General features: G+C 34.0%; 2 protein-coding genes across 6 annotated transcripts in view; one reads left to right on the forward strand and one right to left on the reverse strand.

Moving 5' to 3' along the window:
• LOC138326489 (neuron navigator 2-like) overlaps positions 1-17,754 on the forward strand; it is a 458,029-nt gene that overhangs the window by 96,292 nt on the left and 343,983 nt on the right. The gene's annotated exons all lie outside the window — the stretch shown is intronic.
• LOC138308284 (uncharacterized) lies at positions 16-10,009 on the reverse strand. Its single transcript, XM_069249276.1, has 7 exons — positions 9,873-10,009; positions 8,017-8,160; positions 6,125-6,192; positions 5,325-5,387; positions 3,314-3,436; positions 1,793-1,915; positions 16-71 (listed from the first exon to the last, which is right to left on the reverse strand). Exons 2-7 carry the CDS (start codon positions 8,046-8,048, stop codon positions 16-18), a joined length of 465 nt encoding a protein of 154 aa, XP_069105377.1. The 5' UTR covers positions 8,049-8,160; positions 9,873-10,009.

Raw genomic sequence — 17,754 nt, forward strand, 5'->3', positions numbered from 1 at the left:
ACTTTCCGTCCGTAGTCAGTAGGACAATTCTGGGATGGACGCGTCAAGCCATTCATTCACCGTGATTGATCCTGTATACAGACATTTGAAGAAAGTGAAATTATTAATTATTTTGTTACACCTAAATCCAATATACATCTCTCCTTTACACAAAGTAAGGCATCATCTGACATAAACATTTTCCTTATCACAAAGAGAACAATTCATGGATTTTGCACACAAAAATCCCGAGAATTCTGCTGTTTATTACGTAAAGCCATATACCTTTGACCTAGCCAGTCAGGATTTCCATTTGCTGCATGACATGAAAAAAATCTCAGGATACCTGCCTGATCAAGTGAGTTCCTTTGTGCAATCAAGTTGGTTTCTTTTTGACTCATTGGGACAATTTAAATTGGATGGATCAAAAGGGAGCCATATATAAGTTGTATGAACTTGTTTCACAATCGATTTAAGGAAGATTCACGTAAAATTGTTTACATACTACACCCCGGCCATTACATCTCTCCAGAGCACAAGTACCAGCCATCATCAGTTGTATAAACTGTTTTCCTTATCACAAAAAGACATACTTGTTAAAATAGAATAATATTTTGCTCAAACTTTGTTTTGACGAGGCTTAACCCTGCTGATTTAAATGACGTAATAAAGATACAATCATACACACTCATTGACCTTTGACCTATGCCAGTCAGATTCTTTTTGCTGCATGGACATGACATGTAAAAAATCTCAGGATACCTGCAAAATGATCAAGTGAGTTCCTTCAGAATCAGTTGGTTTCTTTTTGGCTCATTGGGTATTTAAATTGGGCCATCAAAAGGGATTTATATAGTTGTATAACTTGTCTTTCACAATACTGATTTAAGGAAGATTACGTAAAATTTTGTACATACTAAGGGCCATTAATGGCAGCCAGAGCCATGAAGAGACCAGCCATCACATTGGGTAGACCTACCAAGTCCGCCCACCTGACAGACCTAGAACAAATTTAATTACCTAGATTAATATTTTAGCTCAAAGTGTTTTGACGAGGCTTAACCAATGATGAATTCACACATTTTACATTACAATAAGATACAGACCTATCATTAGAACTAGAGTGGTTGATGTAGAAAGAAAATCCACTATCATTTCTACATTTTCTATGGATATACCTTTTCAAGTATATGATAGTTATAGAACAATATATTTATATATATATTGCAAAATTTAACATAAAGGGAGTCAGGGGAGACAATTTTACATTATCTAAGGATAGACCTACTAAGTCTAGTACTGAGTGGTAGGGTGTAGGGGAGACAATTTAACATTATCTAGGGATAGACCTACCAAGTCTAGTACTGAGTGGTAGGGTGTAGGGGAGACAATTTTACATTATCTAGGGATAGACCTACCAAGTCTAGTACTGAGTGGTAGGGTGTAGGGGAGACAATTTAACATTATCTAGGGATAGACCTACCAAGTCTAGTACTGAGTTGTAGGGTGTAGGGGAGACAATTTTACATTACCTAGGGATAGACCTACCAAGTCTAGTACTGAGTGGTAGGGTGTAGGGGAGACAATTTAACATTATCTAGGGATAGACCTACCAAGTCTAGTACTGAGTGGTAGGGTGTAGGGGAGACAATTTAACATTATCTAGGGATAGACCTACCAAGTCTAGTACTGAGTGGTAGGATGTAGGGGAGAAAATTTTACATTACCTTGGTAGGTCTATCACCTACCAAGTCAAGAACTGAGTGGTAGGGTGTAGGGGAGACAATTTTACATTATCTAGGGATTGACCTACCAAGACTTGTCCTCAGCACACTGTAATCACACGTCAGGTGATGTAGCACTTCTGTCTTGTGTCCAACCGTTACCAAGGCAACACTTTCACTCAGTTGATGACGTTTTTTGATATTCTCAATAACTGTGAATTAACATCAAATTCTGCTATCAGACTCACAACTAGACTCTGTGAATTTCATTTTCCTGATTTTTTTTCACTGTAGTGAAATACCGATTTTTTAATATGGTTTTGTACACTAAAATATTTAAAATGTAAACCTTTACAGTCAAGTTAATAAATCAAATATCACAAGTGTACATAGAGATCAAATAATAATTGCTCATAGTCTTAGTAGCCTTTATAAACAAAAAATCAAACTTTTTTCTCATGAAAGCTCATTCAATACAAACACTTCTGTTTTTGCATATAAGCTCCCTTGTGGATATGTCTTTATTTTGTGAGCCAAATTTACAACATTTTCTCCGAAAAACTTGTAACTAATATGCAAATACAGAATAAAAAACACATAACTACAGTATTTCATGTCTGTAATTAAATGAATGTGATATTCTGGCTGAAAAGTCACAAAATAATGTACTCTGTGAGCATGCCAAAAATGTCACCATCTTTTGTTATATCAACACTTGAATATCCCTATCCTTTATATCCACACTAGAGCTGAAACAAATAGCAGATTTTGATATTCAAATATTCATTTGATGTATTTGAATAGTATTCGAATATTCGGACCTTAATGTCAAAGATCTTTGAAACTCTCAAACTCTCCGTACTCATTCAAGTTTCCTGCTCGCTTCTGTACCGGAAGTAAATATGGGCTTTATCCTTTGTGTATTGAGCAAATGCATGTCGTTGAAGAGATCGATTAAACGAAGTTTTACTAAAGTGTAATTTTTATAACATTCGTATTATGCCCTAAAATACCTGTATTTTACATGAATAAAATTGATCGCTGATCATTTAGTTAAAACACAGCTAAATTATTTGACAGAATCCCGGGAAATACTGACTATATGAAAAAATACATGTGCAAGTTGGCAGTCAGTCAGATGATCGTTTTTACACAGTCTACGAACATTTTTTGCACATGCAAAATATTTAAATGATATAATTAACTTATTGTTTGAAATTTTATTATTTTTGTGAATTAAATCATTTCATGATTGAATATACATCTGGTATGTAATTATTTTCATCTTTATCATATTTTCAGTATATTTTATTTCTTTTAAACGCTTTCACCGATATTTATCTGATACATAACTTTGCTAAAGTGACGAGTAAATACGAGTGACACATGTGAATAACGACATATTAATCTGTCATTAGGGAGGTAAATATTTATAGAATATTTTAATGCTATTTTACTATTCGAATATTCCTCAATAGGTATTCATTTGCAAATATTCGAATATTCGTTTCAGCTCTAATCGACACATAAAAGAGCGCCTGGCTTAAAAGTAAGAGTATTTTTCAATTAACGATGAAGAAAGATTGTGCAAAGACTGAAATAAAACTTACTATCAAGAAATGTCAGGACGATATTTACAGCTTTTTCGTATGGACGTCCAGACATACTTTCCGAGATGTCTATTACAAAGATTGTGTCGATGCCACGCCCCTTTGGAAGAGTCAAGGAACGAGCTGTAAGAGAAAAACATGAAATTAAATGTGAGATTTAATTGTTACTTGGTGAGAAAAGTAAATAAAACATAAATTATATGTTAATGTTTTTAAAGTTTTGAAATGTATTAACCACCCATTCACTGTGATATTGCAATCGGATTAAAATACAGATCCTTATTATCACTACGTTTGATATGAGGATCTAGACAATATCACATATGGGGTCACGTTTTGGTGATCTTTGGAAGCGACCCAAAAAATTTCTGCTGTCTTAAAAACAATTTCATCAACTCAATGGTTATGTATATTGCATTTGTTAAACCTACGTGACATTGACTCAGGTTTGAGTGCTGCATATATATTGTACCTGCTTAATCCTTCTGCTATATGATTTGGAATTTTAACGCTAACAATTAAAATACTAACAATGTTGCTGAATTTGTCAATACATTTTGTTATATGTTTCATATGGAATGTAGAACAACATTTATGCCATAATTTGCTTTGTGGCTATGAAACAAAGTTAGCCTCACTGAATTGTTCCTTTAACGATTAAGGTGTATGCTACTTTCATGATACAGCGTTATTACTCTCACAGGTAAAAAAATAGTTATCTCCCCTTGGTAAAGTGCAGGGTATGTTACTCTCACAAGAAAAATTGCTTTCATTATAGATACCTCCCCTTAGCAACTGGTGTTAGTCATTATGTCATTATCCAGTGTTAGAGCCTAGCATCATTTTCACACAAACCCATAATGTTACTCTCATGTTACAGTTATCCCCCCTACATTTATGTAACTATAGTATTGGCACTTAATTATTTTATTACCTTTATTAGGCATTTATGTCCCCGGTGGCAGTGTGATATGGAGGTTTATCACACATTTCTATGCTTTGTTACAATAGTGATACAACTAATTACGCTGAATATTTTTTGTTGGTTTGTATCACACATGTGTGAGAAAAGATCTTGTATCACCCTACTAGCTACTTGTATACCCAGCTTAATAGAGCATTTCCGTGAATTCTGGATCAACCAATGTAAATATTACGTTTGATCACCCATGGTATCGCTTATTTATTTACCTGAAGGTGTGATATTTCCTAAGGGCTTGCCCAAATAAACCTTCATAACACACTGCCACCAGGGACGTAAATTGTTTATTATTTATTCTGAAAAGTCGCAATTCGCTACTTAGGGTTAAATATTACTTAAACTTGGGATGAGTGAAAAATGATGTTTTACTCTTCGCCCGTCATTGTTGTGTAATTGAAAGGAGAGATAACTCTGTGTGAAAGACGGGCGGTCACTATAGGGGCACACACCCCAGGGAAATACTATGTTTTATTTCCCGTGAGGGAAATCAGATGTTTTATTTCACCATCATGTGACGTGTTTCAACTAATCACAGACACTGTTATAAACATGAGGTTTGATTATATAACATCGCATCATTTTCCTACAAACTCCTACCAGTAATGTTACTTTTAATAAATTAAAATTATCTCCCCTTAGGATCTTGTGTTATAATATAACATAATTAATTTTCACAAAATCATAATGTTACTCCCATAGTAAATGGTATTGGTGATTACGATGATACCATGTGTTGGAACCATGGCATCACATTTAGCTAACATCTACAGTCAAATCTGTCTATAAAGATCACCAAACAGGATAACGAAAAAAAATAGTCTTCAGAGCTCAGTGGTCTTGGCTGTTGCTATAAGCAAATGTCCGGGAAATTTGATGTACTGGTAAATTGATGAAACACTAAACTGACTCGTTCTGAAATTCTGAAAGCATTATTCTGACTTTACAATGTAGTTTCATTTTACCTATACAATATACTGCCATTAATATTCTTTCTAAGATTTTTCAGGAATCTGGGAACATTTTACTTACCATTTTTTGACTCATTGTTAGCAATATCTATCCACATGTTTTGTGTCATGATCAGACCGCCACCTACAAATTCAAAGGAAATAAATCTGAAATATCATAATTAGAATATTCCATGTTTGCATATTACAGAGTTATCTGCCCTTGTGGGAAGAAACAATTGTGATGTATCATTATTTTGTGAACGAAACGTCATATTTTTCAGTGATATTGATGTCATTTTCACTTATAATATAACGACATCAAAACTGATACCTATCCGCAAGGACAGATAACTCTGTAATATGCGAAGATAAGCTCACAGAAAAATGTTGTTCATAAGAATAGGATATTTATGCATAAAGAAGTTGCGTTGCCATCTTTTATTATAGATTTTTATTGAGGATAGCCACCTGATTTCCGTCACAAGATCAATTTATCTCCCCTGGGTTGAATTATGGTTTAAAACAAAAACATCTAGAACTGTAAAACTTGATCTTACTAACAAGAGCTCTTTTTGAAAAAAAAATGCCTTCATATACCCTGTACATGTTTACTTATGTGAACCAGGACAAAGAAAGTTAATTTCACATAAATGCCATAAAATTTCAGATGAATTTCACAAGAAATCCCTGGTTCATGTGAAATCACGTGAAGAAATATTGTCTGTGTACTGGTACTCAAACTTAGGCTTCTATTAAACAATCACAAAGATATTTTGATTCTTGACAAGTACACACAGTGAACAGTCATTGCAAGCAAAATATCACAAGTGAGTCAGTATTGGTTCAAACTGCTGGGGATGATCAACATTTTATAATTACCTTGTCTTCTTACAGTCCCTTGGAAGTTATTTGTTCCAATCCTCTGGCCACCTCGAGCCAGCTTCTTCCTATTAAATATCAATCATGAGACACTTGTTAAGATGGAAATCATATCAGTATTTCATGATCAATAGAAAACTGTTCAGTATAAATTCATTGTATGTATCAGATCATGTTAGATGTAAAATCGTAGCAAGCAAAAATTCATCACTGTTAGTACCTATACAATGTATGCATAATCATGGTCAATATAAGGTCAAGGTCAATGAAAGGATATTGCCATTAAGAGGTCAAGGTCAATGTAACTTTATAATCTGTATGCAGGGCAAGAAATATCCCAGGTCTGATAGCCCGAGACCAGTAAAATATGCTCCCGGGCAAGTGAATATTGGTGTAAACTTGCCCGGTTTTAATGTTAATTATCCTGTTTTTGGTAAAATTAGACTAATATCTCAAATTCGGGCAAGTGGTTTTAAAAATAAGTTTCTTGCCCTGGTATGTGGTTATGGACAGTGTAAGTTTGTGGCCAGTATGAGGTTGTGGTCACTTTAAGATCATCACTGTACTGTTCTTCATGAAGTCATGGTCAATATGTAGTCATGATCACTTTAAGATCTTCATTGGTCAGTATCAAGTCATGGTAAGTTTGTGGCCATGGTCACTTCTAAGACATCACTGGTCAGTTTGTTGTCATGGTCACTTCTAAGACATCACTGGTCAGTTTGTTGTCATGGTCGCTTCTAAGACATCACTGGTCAGTTTGTTGTCATGGTCACTTTTAAGACATCACTGGTAAGTTTGTTGTCATGGTCACTTTTAAGACATCACTGATCAGTTTGTTGTCATGGTCACTTTTAAGACATCACTGGTCAGTTTGTTGTCATGGTCACTTCTAAGACATCACTGATCAGTTTGTTGTCATGGTCACTTTTAAGACATCACTGGTCAGTTTGTTGTCATGGTCACTTCTAAGACATCACTGGTCAGTTTGTTGTCATGGTCACTTCTAAGACATCACTGGTCAGTTTGTTGTCATGGTCACTTCTAAGACATCACTGGTCAGTTTGTTGTCATAGTCACTTCTAAGACATCACTGGTCAGTTTGTTGTCATGGTCACTTTTAAGACATCCCTGGTCAGTTTGTTGTCATGGTCACTTTTAAGACATCACTGGTCAGTTTGTTGTCATGGTCACTTCTAAGACATCACTGGTCAGTTTGTTGTCATAGTCACTTCTAAGGCATCACTGGTCAGTTTGTTGTCATGGTTACTTTTAAGACATCACTGGTCAGTTTGTTGTCATGGTCACTTTTAAGACATCACTGGTCAGTTTGTTGTCATGGTCACTTTTAAGACATCACTGGTTAGCATAAATTCACAGTCAGTATAGGATCATGATTGATGAAGGTAATTGATGTATAATTTCACAATCAGCTGAAAGATATTGAATTGATGTTTCTCTCACTGGCATTTCATTCTCAACACCTCACAGGACAAATCTGCCATAAAATAGAGACAGCAGTTCTACAATTAATTTAATAAAAGATGCTTCACCATCAAAAAAGAGCATAAAAGATACTCGTCATTTGAACAACAATTTGTGCTTAGTCATGTACTGGTATGTTTAATGAACACAAAAAAACAATGTAAGATAACTTGTTATGCTTTTGATGGATGTGCAATCAGTACTTCATTAATTTGGGACACAATTGATTATTTTTAATATTTTGAAGTGAAATAATAACGATGCTCAAACATTACAATGGTGGTAATTGTGTAAACTAAGTAACTTTTGTAAATAAAGAAAGATACTAATTTGTCTTCCTTTGTTTTTGATAGGGACAAAATGCCATTTGTCAGCAGTGTTACATCTTTAAGATAATATAAACTTACATGACATCTTCGTAAGTCTGATCATTAGCCATGCTGGTAGTGGTAGGCTATGTGATATAACAATTAAAGATCTTTTTACCAGTACATCATGATCACAAGGCCTTCAATGTCTTGTACAAATTCAAAGTCACCTCATTATCCATTCTACAATAAAAACAAAATATATGTTATCAATGTACATGGGGCAATCATTCTTTCTTAGATTTGGATATTTTATTTTATTCTCAATGTTTGTGTAAGAACCCTCATATCAGGATGAAAGGCTTTATAAGAAATAGGCCTTTATTTATAAGAATATAAACTTTATTTATTTCACATTTATTAATAAACAAGTTATACAACTTATGCAAATCACTCTAGATGGTCCGGATGTAAGCGATCGAGGGATGTTAGTGTGGGAGGAAACCGGAGTGCCCTAAGAAAACCCATGTGATCGGGCAGGTGACCCTTACCTTTCCATGTCCATGCCGGGGATCAAACCCCGGCCACCTAGGTTAAAGGCAAGTGGCTTAACACTCCACCATTCAATCGCCTTTATATAATACACCAGATAAAACAGGACAGGAAGTACAATGAGATGGGTAAATGCTATAATCCCCAGTCCCTTCCTTACCCTTATCATAACTATAGGGGGAAAATGGGGCTTGATTACTCAACTTCAAGAAAAAATGACACTTTAATTTCACAACAAAAAAAGGAATTAAAAGCAATTTTACCTAAAATATTGCTTAGCCACAGTTATAAAAATAGTATAATAACAGTACAAAAATATGATGTTTTCAAGACATACTTTAGATACCATTGTAGTTAAGATTCTTGACATTTGACCATTGACACAGTTGTATATATTAAGTTTTGAGATCCTAAAACGACATGAGCAAAGTACAATTTACTGTTGATTAGTCGACCCACCTTCCTGTGCGCATTCCATTATGACATCACGAAACACTCATCAAAAGATGATGTCATAATCACTGGATGGTGGGACTAATCAATGGTAAATATACTTTATCTATGTAGTTTGGCGATCTCAAAACCCCTGTATCAATTAGAATAACTATCTTAAACTTGGTCTTACTTATTCTTATAATTTGATTAATCTTAGCTTCAGCAAATGTAAGTTAAAGATCTAAATGTATGTAACAGGAGAGGAGAAAATGAAGCGGTCAGACCGGGATTCGAACCTAGGACCCTCAGAACACTAGCCGAGTGCTCTACCGACTGAGCTACCTGGTCACCGATGATCGACCCAGTCCAATCCCGCTACACTCCTCCCTCCTTTCTCGAAGTCTTCGCCCTCGAAGACACACGAGACCCTTCCAAACACCACCACCATGGGTTATTTAGTTGGGCGCCAATTCTGTAACAGGAGAGGAGAAAATGTAGCAGCCAGACTGGGATTCGAACCCGGGACCCTCAGAACACTAGCCGAGTGCTCTACCGACTGAGCTACCTGGTCACCGATGATCGACCTAGTCCAATCCCGCTACATGTACATGAAATGTTTACATCCCATCCATCAATATCAAGGTCATTCACCCATTTCTAGTTATTGGGTCAAAGTCGGTTACATTCACCAATGACATATAATCATTATTTAATTAGCACCACTAGGGCCTAATATAATTCAACCACAACATGTGTGTGCTTAAAATTTAAGTTTATCAATTACAGATAAGTTATAATTTGTACATATGTTGGCTAAATGAATGCAGGTCTTATGTGTTCAAATAATGACAACGATTCCATTATCAACGTTTTTACGCATCAAATTTCATTTTTGTTGTTGGTAGCACTAACAGTCATTTGATTTTTAATGTACATGAATTCATGGATGATCAGATAGTTATACCTACCTCCCCTTCTGTACATGATGACAAGCTGAATAAACATTAACGCCTACACACAAAACATAGTAAAATCGTATACTCTCTGACGACATGGTATATTACTAAAAACTTTTCTAGGAAAACCGGCCACACTAGACTTACTCATAAATGATGGTAGCCACGTCTATTTTCGTTTTGTGGAAAATCCCTAAAGCAGGCACAAGATATTCCCCTATCTGACATTCCGTTGGATAACATTAGATGTCCATGATGACTTTAAGTGACACAAAATCCAAAAAATTAGTCCAACACATTCTCCATCTCCAAAATAGGTATTAGTACTTTGTTTTAGAACATTGCTCGTTCGTTTTGGGGAATCCCGATCTAATTTAAGATACAAGGGACGTAACTCTGTTTCTATACACACGTACAATCTAATTTATGACGAGGAGAGAAGGATACGGAACAAGCTCCAGTTTGCGGCATGATTAATAAATACATAATTTATGTTTGTTACATCTTCCAGAGATTTAAGCATACAGCAGTAGATAGTATTATCTAAACCTGCAATGTATGATTTTTTTAAATGTCCATTGACGGCAAATTCAATAAGAAAAATAAAATGGGTATTACGAATTTAACACAATATCAACTTATTAGTACAATGGTAGCAATAAACGCAATCCAGTCACGTGCCGATGCAACCGTACGTGTGCTTTCCTGACTAAATTCAGTAATGTTGTGTAATTTATCCAAGTGATAGTTTCAATTTCCGTTATGTAACTAATAACATACAAACTGACACCAAAACATTCTCTATTTTCCACATCGTGTAAAGAAGGAATTATTAATCGATAATTAAAAAAAAACACATCTGATTGAAATTGCATCTTGATCTCCAATGTTTTAACCAGATTGGTTAAAAAATACACCATTTTTCATTTTTTTTATTGTGATAACTATATCATAAACGATAGCATTCATTAGTGAACATGTATTTGTAATAGGTAAAAATATTGTTGGATGTATGTGGGTGTTTTTATATTATTAATATTTTCTATTTTAAATGTTTCGTCGTGCTTTCTATACATAGCTACTAAAACATGAAAAAGAAAGCAATCGAAAGGACGAACACTTTTTTTTCTATTGCTAAATGGTCATAATACATGTACGCAGACCAAATTACTTTTTTTTTCTCTCTCTCTCTTTTTACTGTATGTTGAAATTAGCAAACTATGATCCTAATGTTGTCTCTATATTTTGTATATATTTCATCATACTGCAGGGGTGGCTATTATAGCAAGCTTTATTGTACAAGTTTGTTTACAGGAAGAATTGATTGAGAAACCGTGATTCAATCCTATGTGCATAATGATAATTTAAGCACGCGCACATGACTAACTATACGACATGCTTGTTACTTGTTTCTGCGTTAGTAGCAACATAAATAGAATTATAATATACAAATAAACAAAAATATAAAATTATAATAACTAGACCAGATATAGAAAGATTTCTGTTAGTATTCCTTTTAGGTTCATAAAGATAAAAATGCTGATGTGTTTTAATTGATGCATAAACATCAAATTTTAACAGAATAAGTGCTATTCAATATCAGTGCTTTTTCACTGTATCCGGTATGTACTTGACCTCTATAATCACGTGTTACGTATATATAAATACAAGTGTATATACATACATATAGTATAAGCAAGCACGTTATTTACATAAATTTACATTAATCAACAACTTTCGGTTACAGTTTCATATAGGTTATTGTCATATTATGTCTAGACGATCTAAAATTAGACCAAGTATACCAGGATATTGGCTTTAATGTTTTGTACAAGTTTGCTGCAAGTTTTCAAAAAAAAAGAAAAAGAATAAGACCTTGTCACAAGTATTAATTCGTTAGACTAAAATTTCCAAAAGAACCATTCACATCCGGATTTATTTCAAACTTGTCATAAAATGTAGATGTACTTTGGAACTACAAAGGAACTCAGCCATGAAGAGCCACCATGATGAAGCAATGGACTCTAAATCATTGATATGAATTTTCAGTCCATTTATTCATAAATCTTCCTTCAGATTGAGCTATTTCCATGGATCGGCGGTTGTTCTCCGAGTGACCCAGATTTCAACCATCTTTGTGACGTTTATCATCAATATTAGCTATATAGGAAACGCTAAACAAAGCTGAATCAACGTTTGATATTAAAACATTGTATTTCTAATCTGATTACCCTCCCCCCCCTGATAAACTCAAAAACAGACAACCTTAGCTTGAAGAAATGTATTACATGACTGATCACCATTTCTTATTACTACTGTATTCAGTAAAAGTATCTACTATACTATTTCTATTCTATTTCCTTTTTACTTTTTTGCTTTGTGTTCTCCCTTTCCTTAATGCTATCTCACCTTTTTTTGTTTTACCTTGCACCTATTTTTGTATGTATTCTTATATGTTCATGTAACTCTTCGTTTACGGAGGAATAAATATATAAATGAATGAAAAGTCCATGTGAGTCAAAAGACAGTGATTTAGTAGAATACATCACCGACGATGAGACTACATACTTCCTGTAGACACTTTTGTTTTTGTATATAGAGATCTGTATGTCATTGACAAGTTCAATCAGAGTTATGAAATATTGGATTTGAGTAAACTTATAAATAAGGATTTTCAAATTTATTTTTACCAAAAACATTTATTTGGCTATGAAAAAAGAACATTTCTTCACTTTGAATCATATAGGATGCACATCTATATCATACTGAAAATAAAGAAATTTGCAGCAGCTACAAATTGCATGAATTAGTCGAAAGCGGTAAATAGTTGAAACCAATAGAAGACATACATGGTTTTTTTTATCAGAAGAACGTTTTTAAATCAGAGGTAGGTATACCATTTTAGTATCCTTACAGAAAATGCAGAAAATGTTCAGTATAAGTCATGCATCAATGAATTAACTAATTGAAGATGATTTGAACTAATTTGTGTCATACTAAATAGTCATGCAAAATAGAAGGGTCCAATATTTATTCCTAATATCATTCACACGTTTTTTTCCCCACATGTACAATGTATTATATTCCGTAACTTCATGTAGGAAGAAGATATATAGAAAAAGTAATGGCGTTGTGAAGGGCTAAAGAAATGAAGTTTAAATATTTAGTGAAAATATCTGCGTACTCACTATGGTAAATGTTCAACTTTACAAAATATGTAGTCTATGCCATCCTCGATACTCATGTGTTCCGATCACTTACAAGATATCGTAATTAAGTCATCGGAACCCCTATAATATCGAGAATGTGTCTATGCAGAAACATATATATATATACTACAATATAGCTTGTTTTAGTCGGATGCCATCAGAACCAGCATATTTGTACCGGTTTTAATTACTTTTAAAAAACGCTATAGTGAAAGTCGGAATAGACAGGAATCCGGATTAGACAAGGATCAGTTTTGAGAGACTAAAATGAAATACATTTTTACGGTCGATGGAAAGTAAATTCTTTTTTCAGAGTTGTGTATTTGGATACAACACCCATGTAGGCAAGCCTACACATGTACATCAGTTATCGTATTTATTATTAGGCCATTTTTCATATATATATATGTTTAATACTAATATACATGTATCATGTAAGATGTACATGCACATATGTAAAAACTGTCTGAAATTCTTAAAAATTCATATAAATATATTTGTTCTTAATTTAATTTTGTGATCTTATTATACAATAATAACGTACAGTCAGCGTGCATCAGAAATCGTTAAAAATTATATTTAGCGGGAAACTTGCTGACTTCATCTCATCATCAGCCATCAGCTTCCCAACTTTTATCTTGAGTTATCTCCCCTCCCCTTTAACGAGAACGAGGATCGAACAAAAAACATGGACGATGGGTTGACAAATAGCACAGGGCTATTGTCGATTATATCGCTTCCACAGTCATGATAGAGACTGAAGGATAACGTCAAGAGTTGTGGAAATGGCCAATAACCATGCTGCATTTATTCTTGTTTTCCTGTGTTTGCTTCGACCATCCGAAACAGGTGAGTTTAGTCAATTTACTCCTTGTGTATTGCAGTAAAGAAAGGGGGGAGGGTGTTTTGACAGATCTACAGCGCTTTAGATAAATGCATTGTCGTTGAATCAGAAACCAGTGTCTGTTTTCCGTTAGTGTATGTGAAGATTAAAACGACAAGCATGCAGATATTTGTCGTATGATGCACGAAAATGTGTGCTCATTTACCGACGAAATTCACCATGAGTGCTGCATAATGAGACCAGTGATTCTGTGGTTGGATTGATCAGATCCAGGCAATGAAAAAGCGTTAACAAAAGCATACGTTACGATATTTTTATTTACGTCAGTCTAAACATATTGGGACAGGACAATTTATTGACAGGAATTTATTATACCACTGGTAACCCAAAATGTGTTAATCTTGCCGAAACTTGTTAGAATAACGGCAGAATACTTAATTTTTAACAAGTTTCGGCAGGATTAGCATATGTGCTTTTTTATTCAGTATTAACCCTTTATATTAAGTCTTTTCCTCAGAATTCCAATTCGATTAATAAAATTAAGTATTTCTGCCGTAAAATTAAGTATTTTTCTGTCCGCCGTGGGTCGTGACGGCTGACGGCCGAATAACAGAGGGTATCAGTCACAATTACCCAACTTCGTTACGTGCACGGCTATTTATTGCTACATTGTCGGAGGTTGGGAATCGCCAAACTTTTCCGATGCGACGGTGAAATTAACAGATTCGGCGATAGAATTAAGAGTTTCTGCGTTTATATTCAGTGTTTCTGCGTTTATATTCAATGTTTCTGCGCTAATATTAACACATTTCGTCGCTTACATCGAGCGGGCGCGCCGAGCCGTGACGGCCGAGCACACGGCTTACACAGGTAAACTTTACCTTGTGAAACGAGACTTACAGTACGTACAGCCGCCAGCCGATTGTACCTGTAAAATAATTATGTTTACAATTCTCTTTTCCCTTTAAAAATACATATATCCTCATTATCCTATTCTCCTATCTTTTGTTGTTTTCTTTCCCGCGTCTCGTCATTTGAGCTATGCATTTTGCACCTTTTTTTCGGAAGAGTTCCGATACGAGCGGTAACAAATGAATAACTGTCTAGGTTATGTGTAAAATATGTGTATATACACGGGGATTAACTATGACAAACAAATTATGTGTTTGATTATGTGCAATTACATGTATGTATATTCTTCTCACAAATTTGAATTGTTGACGATATTAAAATAAGATCGTTTTCCATAAAATAAATAAATATTTGTTATTTACAGACGTTTTGAAAGATATTTTGCTGTTGCCTTTAATTGTAAAATGCTGATTAAGTGTTATACATAATGATCTGCTTTTCAGGTTTGCTGAATTGATTTGATATACATAAAACGACTGATATCATATTCTGGTAATATTTGATGTACTTTGTTGCATGTAATTCCAGTATTTATTTATTTCTGCGTTTATATTCAATGTTTCTCCGTTTATATTCAATGTTTCTGCGTTTATATTCAATGTTTCTGCGCTAATATTAACACATTTCGTCGCTTACGATTCGAGCGGGCGCTTGCCGAGCCGTGTACGCAAGGTAAGCCCTAGTACAATACAAGTATACAGCATATATACGAATACGTTATATCTACAATTTGAGTTTTTCGAGTATATGGTTTATTCTAGCTTAATGATTTAGATATGTTCACAATTTCAAAACATTCCAATTACACCCACTCTCAAAAATTCAAACAAGCATATATTTAAAACTTTACATATAAGATAATCAGTCCGAATTTGATAGCGATATCAAAAAATGAATGTTCGCATCAGTCTGGACTGATATTTAGAAAGCCATATGATGTAAATTTCAGTGGAATAAAAAAAAAGTATAATGAAACACTATCAATTTTTAACGAGTAAAATCCCAAAATTTTAGCATGAAATATATCTAGAATCCGTGTTTTTAAATTTCATTCAAACTTCTGCTATAATGGGTATGATGAAAAACACGGCAACCGTTTTTGAGAAAAAATAAAATGTGGATACGGTTTATCAGTTATTTATTTGATATAGGAGTTACAGAAACCCGACCTTATACGAAAATAATTTTTGTTGTATATCTATAGTTGTTGCCTTTGAAACTTTATATCCATGTAACGTTTACTAAAAAGCAGAAATACATCAATGGTATTTCTGATATATGTTCCTATATTTAAGGTGTAGATTTTAAATTCATTATTTCAAAATTATACTAAATCCTTAATAGTATATTCATTGTCGACCGTTTTGTATATCATACCGAGATTTAATAGTATGATATATGAACATTTATCGTATAATCCAAAAAGTAACCACATACAGTGTGTGAAATTATCACAGGCATTAAAAATAAGATATAATGATCTTGTACTCTTGTATCTTTTTTATATTTAGTGTGATAATTGTCCTTCTTGTATGACTATACATGTACATTAAGATTCGAAACGGTGAAAATACATGCTTATAATTTTTTACTAATACCTTAGAAATTACTGAAGATTGCTATATGTTTCACGATTCCGTATGCCACGATGTCTAGACTGGAATAATTTTTAAGGTTAAACCTTTAGTTGAACTAGTTCTTAGGAAACCATTTTTGTTTCTGAATAAGACGGACCTTCCATTTTTGTTTTACCTGCGTACGACATATATATATATATGTGTATGTAATATGTATTCCTAGGTATGATCAGGTATATTTTATTTCCATTTGCTTTTACATCTTCATTCTAAAAATGGAGGTGTGACAATAAAAAAAACCTAGAGCATAGATGTACGGGGTTTCCATAATTCAAATCACAATCCAATTAACGGATGTCCTAACCTGATTGACAGTAAGACAATAGCAAATACCCGATATAGTCCACCGAATAGCAAATTGCCCGCGGCCAGGTAATTACAGGTGAGTTCGATGAATGGCGTTGTGTACAGGTAAATAACATCCTGGTCAAGGTAATTACATAACCATCAAACCAAAGGCATGGCTAATTATATACATGTATCTATAATGTCGGTGTATCTACTAGTATATCGATTAAAAATTGAAAGCGACCGCAACGGTCTAAAAAAAATAGTTTTGTTTTTGTTTTAATATCTCAATATTTAGATCTTTTATAATATCGAAAGTTAAATTCTTTCTACCACATGTTGAAACGTTTTACGGTATTGTAATAAATGTATCTCGATTTATTCGGTTAGCAACACACAACACAATGTTTGTAATGATAAATCATCGGTGTGTACGTATGTCAAGCATCATATCCTTGATGCTTTAATCAAGGATTTCTTCAATTGTTACGTAAAATTTCATTCTACAGTCACAAACTTTGCAATTCACAATGTATCAAAGATACAGACTACAGGAAAATATTATTTAATTAAAGCGTATTCGTTGCTGAACTCCTCGACAAAAAATCGGAAACTTTTATTTCTGTGTGGATTTTCTTTCATAATTACACGAAGATACCTGCTATTAGAGCACAAATTAGAGTATTTGAAACATCGAATTTCACTCTTTTAGTTATTTATATTCGAGACAAAGTTATTGTACGATTAACTTCACTCAAAAGTAATCATAAAAAAAAAATCTTTGATCGGCTTTTCCTGTGACCGTCGATGTAAGTGATAGCACATCAGTTAAAGTACAGCAATAAGCCACGGACTATTGTGACGTCACACGGTTTAGGGCTAGATTTAATTTGACCTCGATATCGGCGGCAGGTTTACGCGCGGGCAGGTTAGGTTTCTACAACGGTCTAATAAAGCCAATTTCCTAAATGCATAAACTGAAATTATCATTTTTGACTGCACAA

The sequence above is a fragment of the Argopecten irradians genome, chromosome 1 (genome assembly GCF_041381155.1).
Source record: "Argopecten irradians isolate NY chromosome 1, Ai_NY, whole genome shotgun sequence".
NCBI classification, from domain to species: Eukaryota; Metazoa; Mollusca; class Bivalvia; order Pectinida; family Pectinidae; genus Argopecten; species Argopecten irradians.

What these genes read in the sequence shown, in the direction of transcription:
- LOC138308284 (XM_069249276.1), bottom strand. Translation starts at nt 8,048, where the DNA reads ATGGCTAATGATCAGACTTACGAAGATGTCAT. An exon ending in CAGACTTACGAAGATGTCAT is followed by an intron (nt 6,193 to 8,016) that starts GTAAGTTTATAT and finishes GATATTTAATAG; the next exon opens with GAAGAAGCTGGCTCGAGGTG. An exon ending in TGTGCTGAGGACAAGTCTTG is followed by an intron (nt 72 to 1,792) that starts GTAGGTCAATCC and finishes GTCTGTATACAG; the next exon opens with GATCAATCACGGTGAATGAA.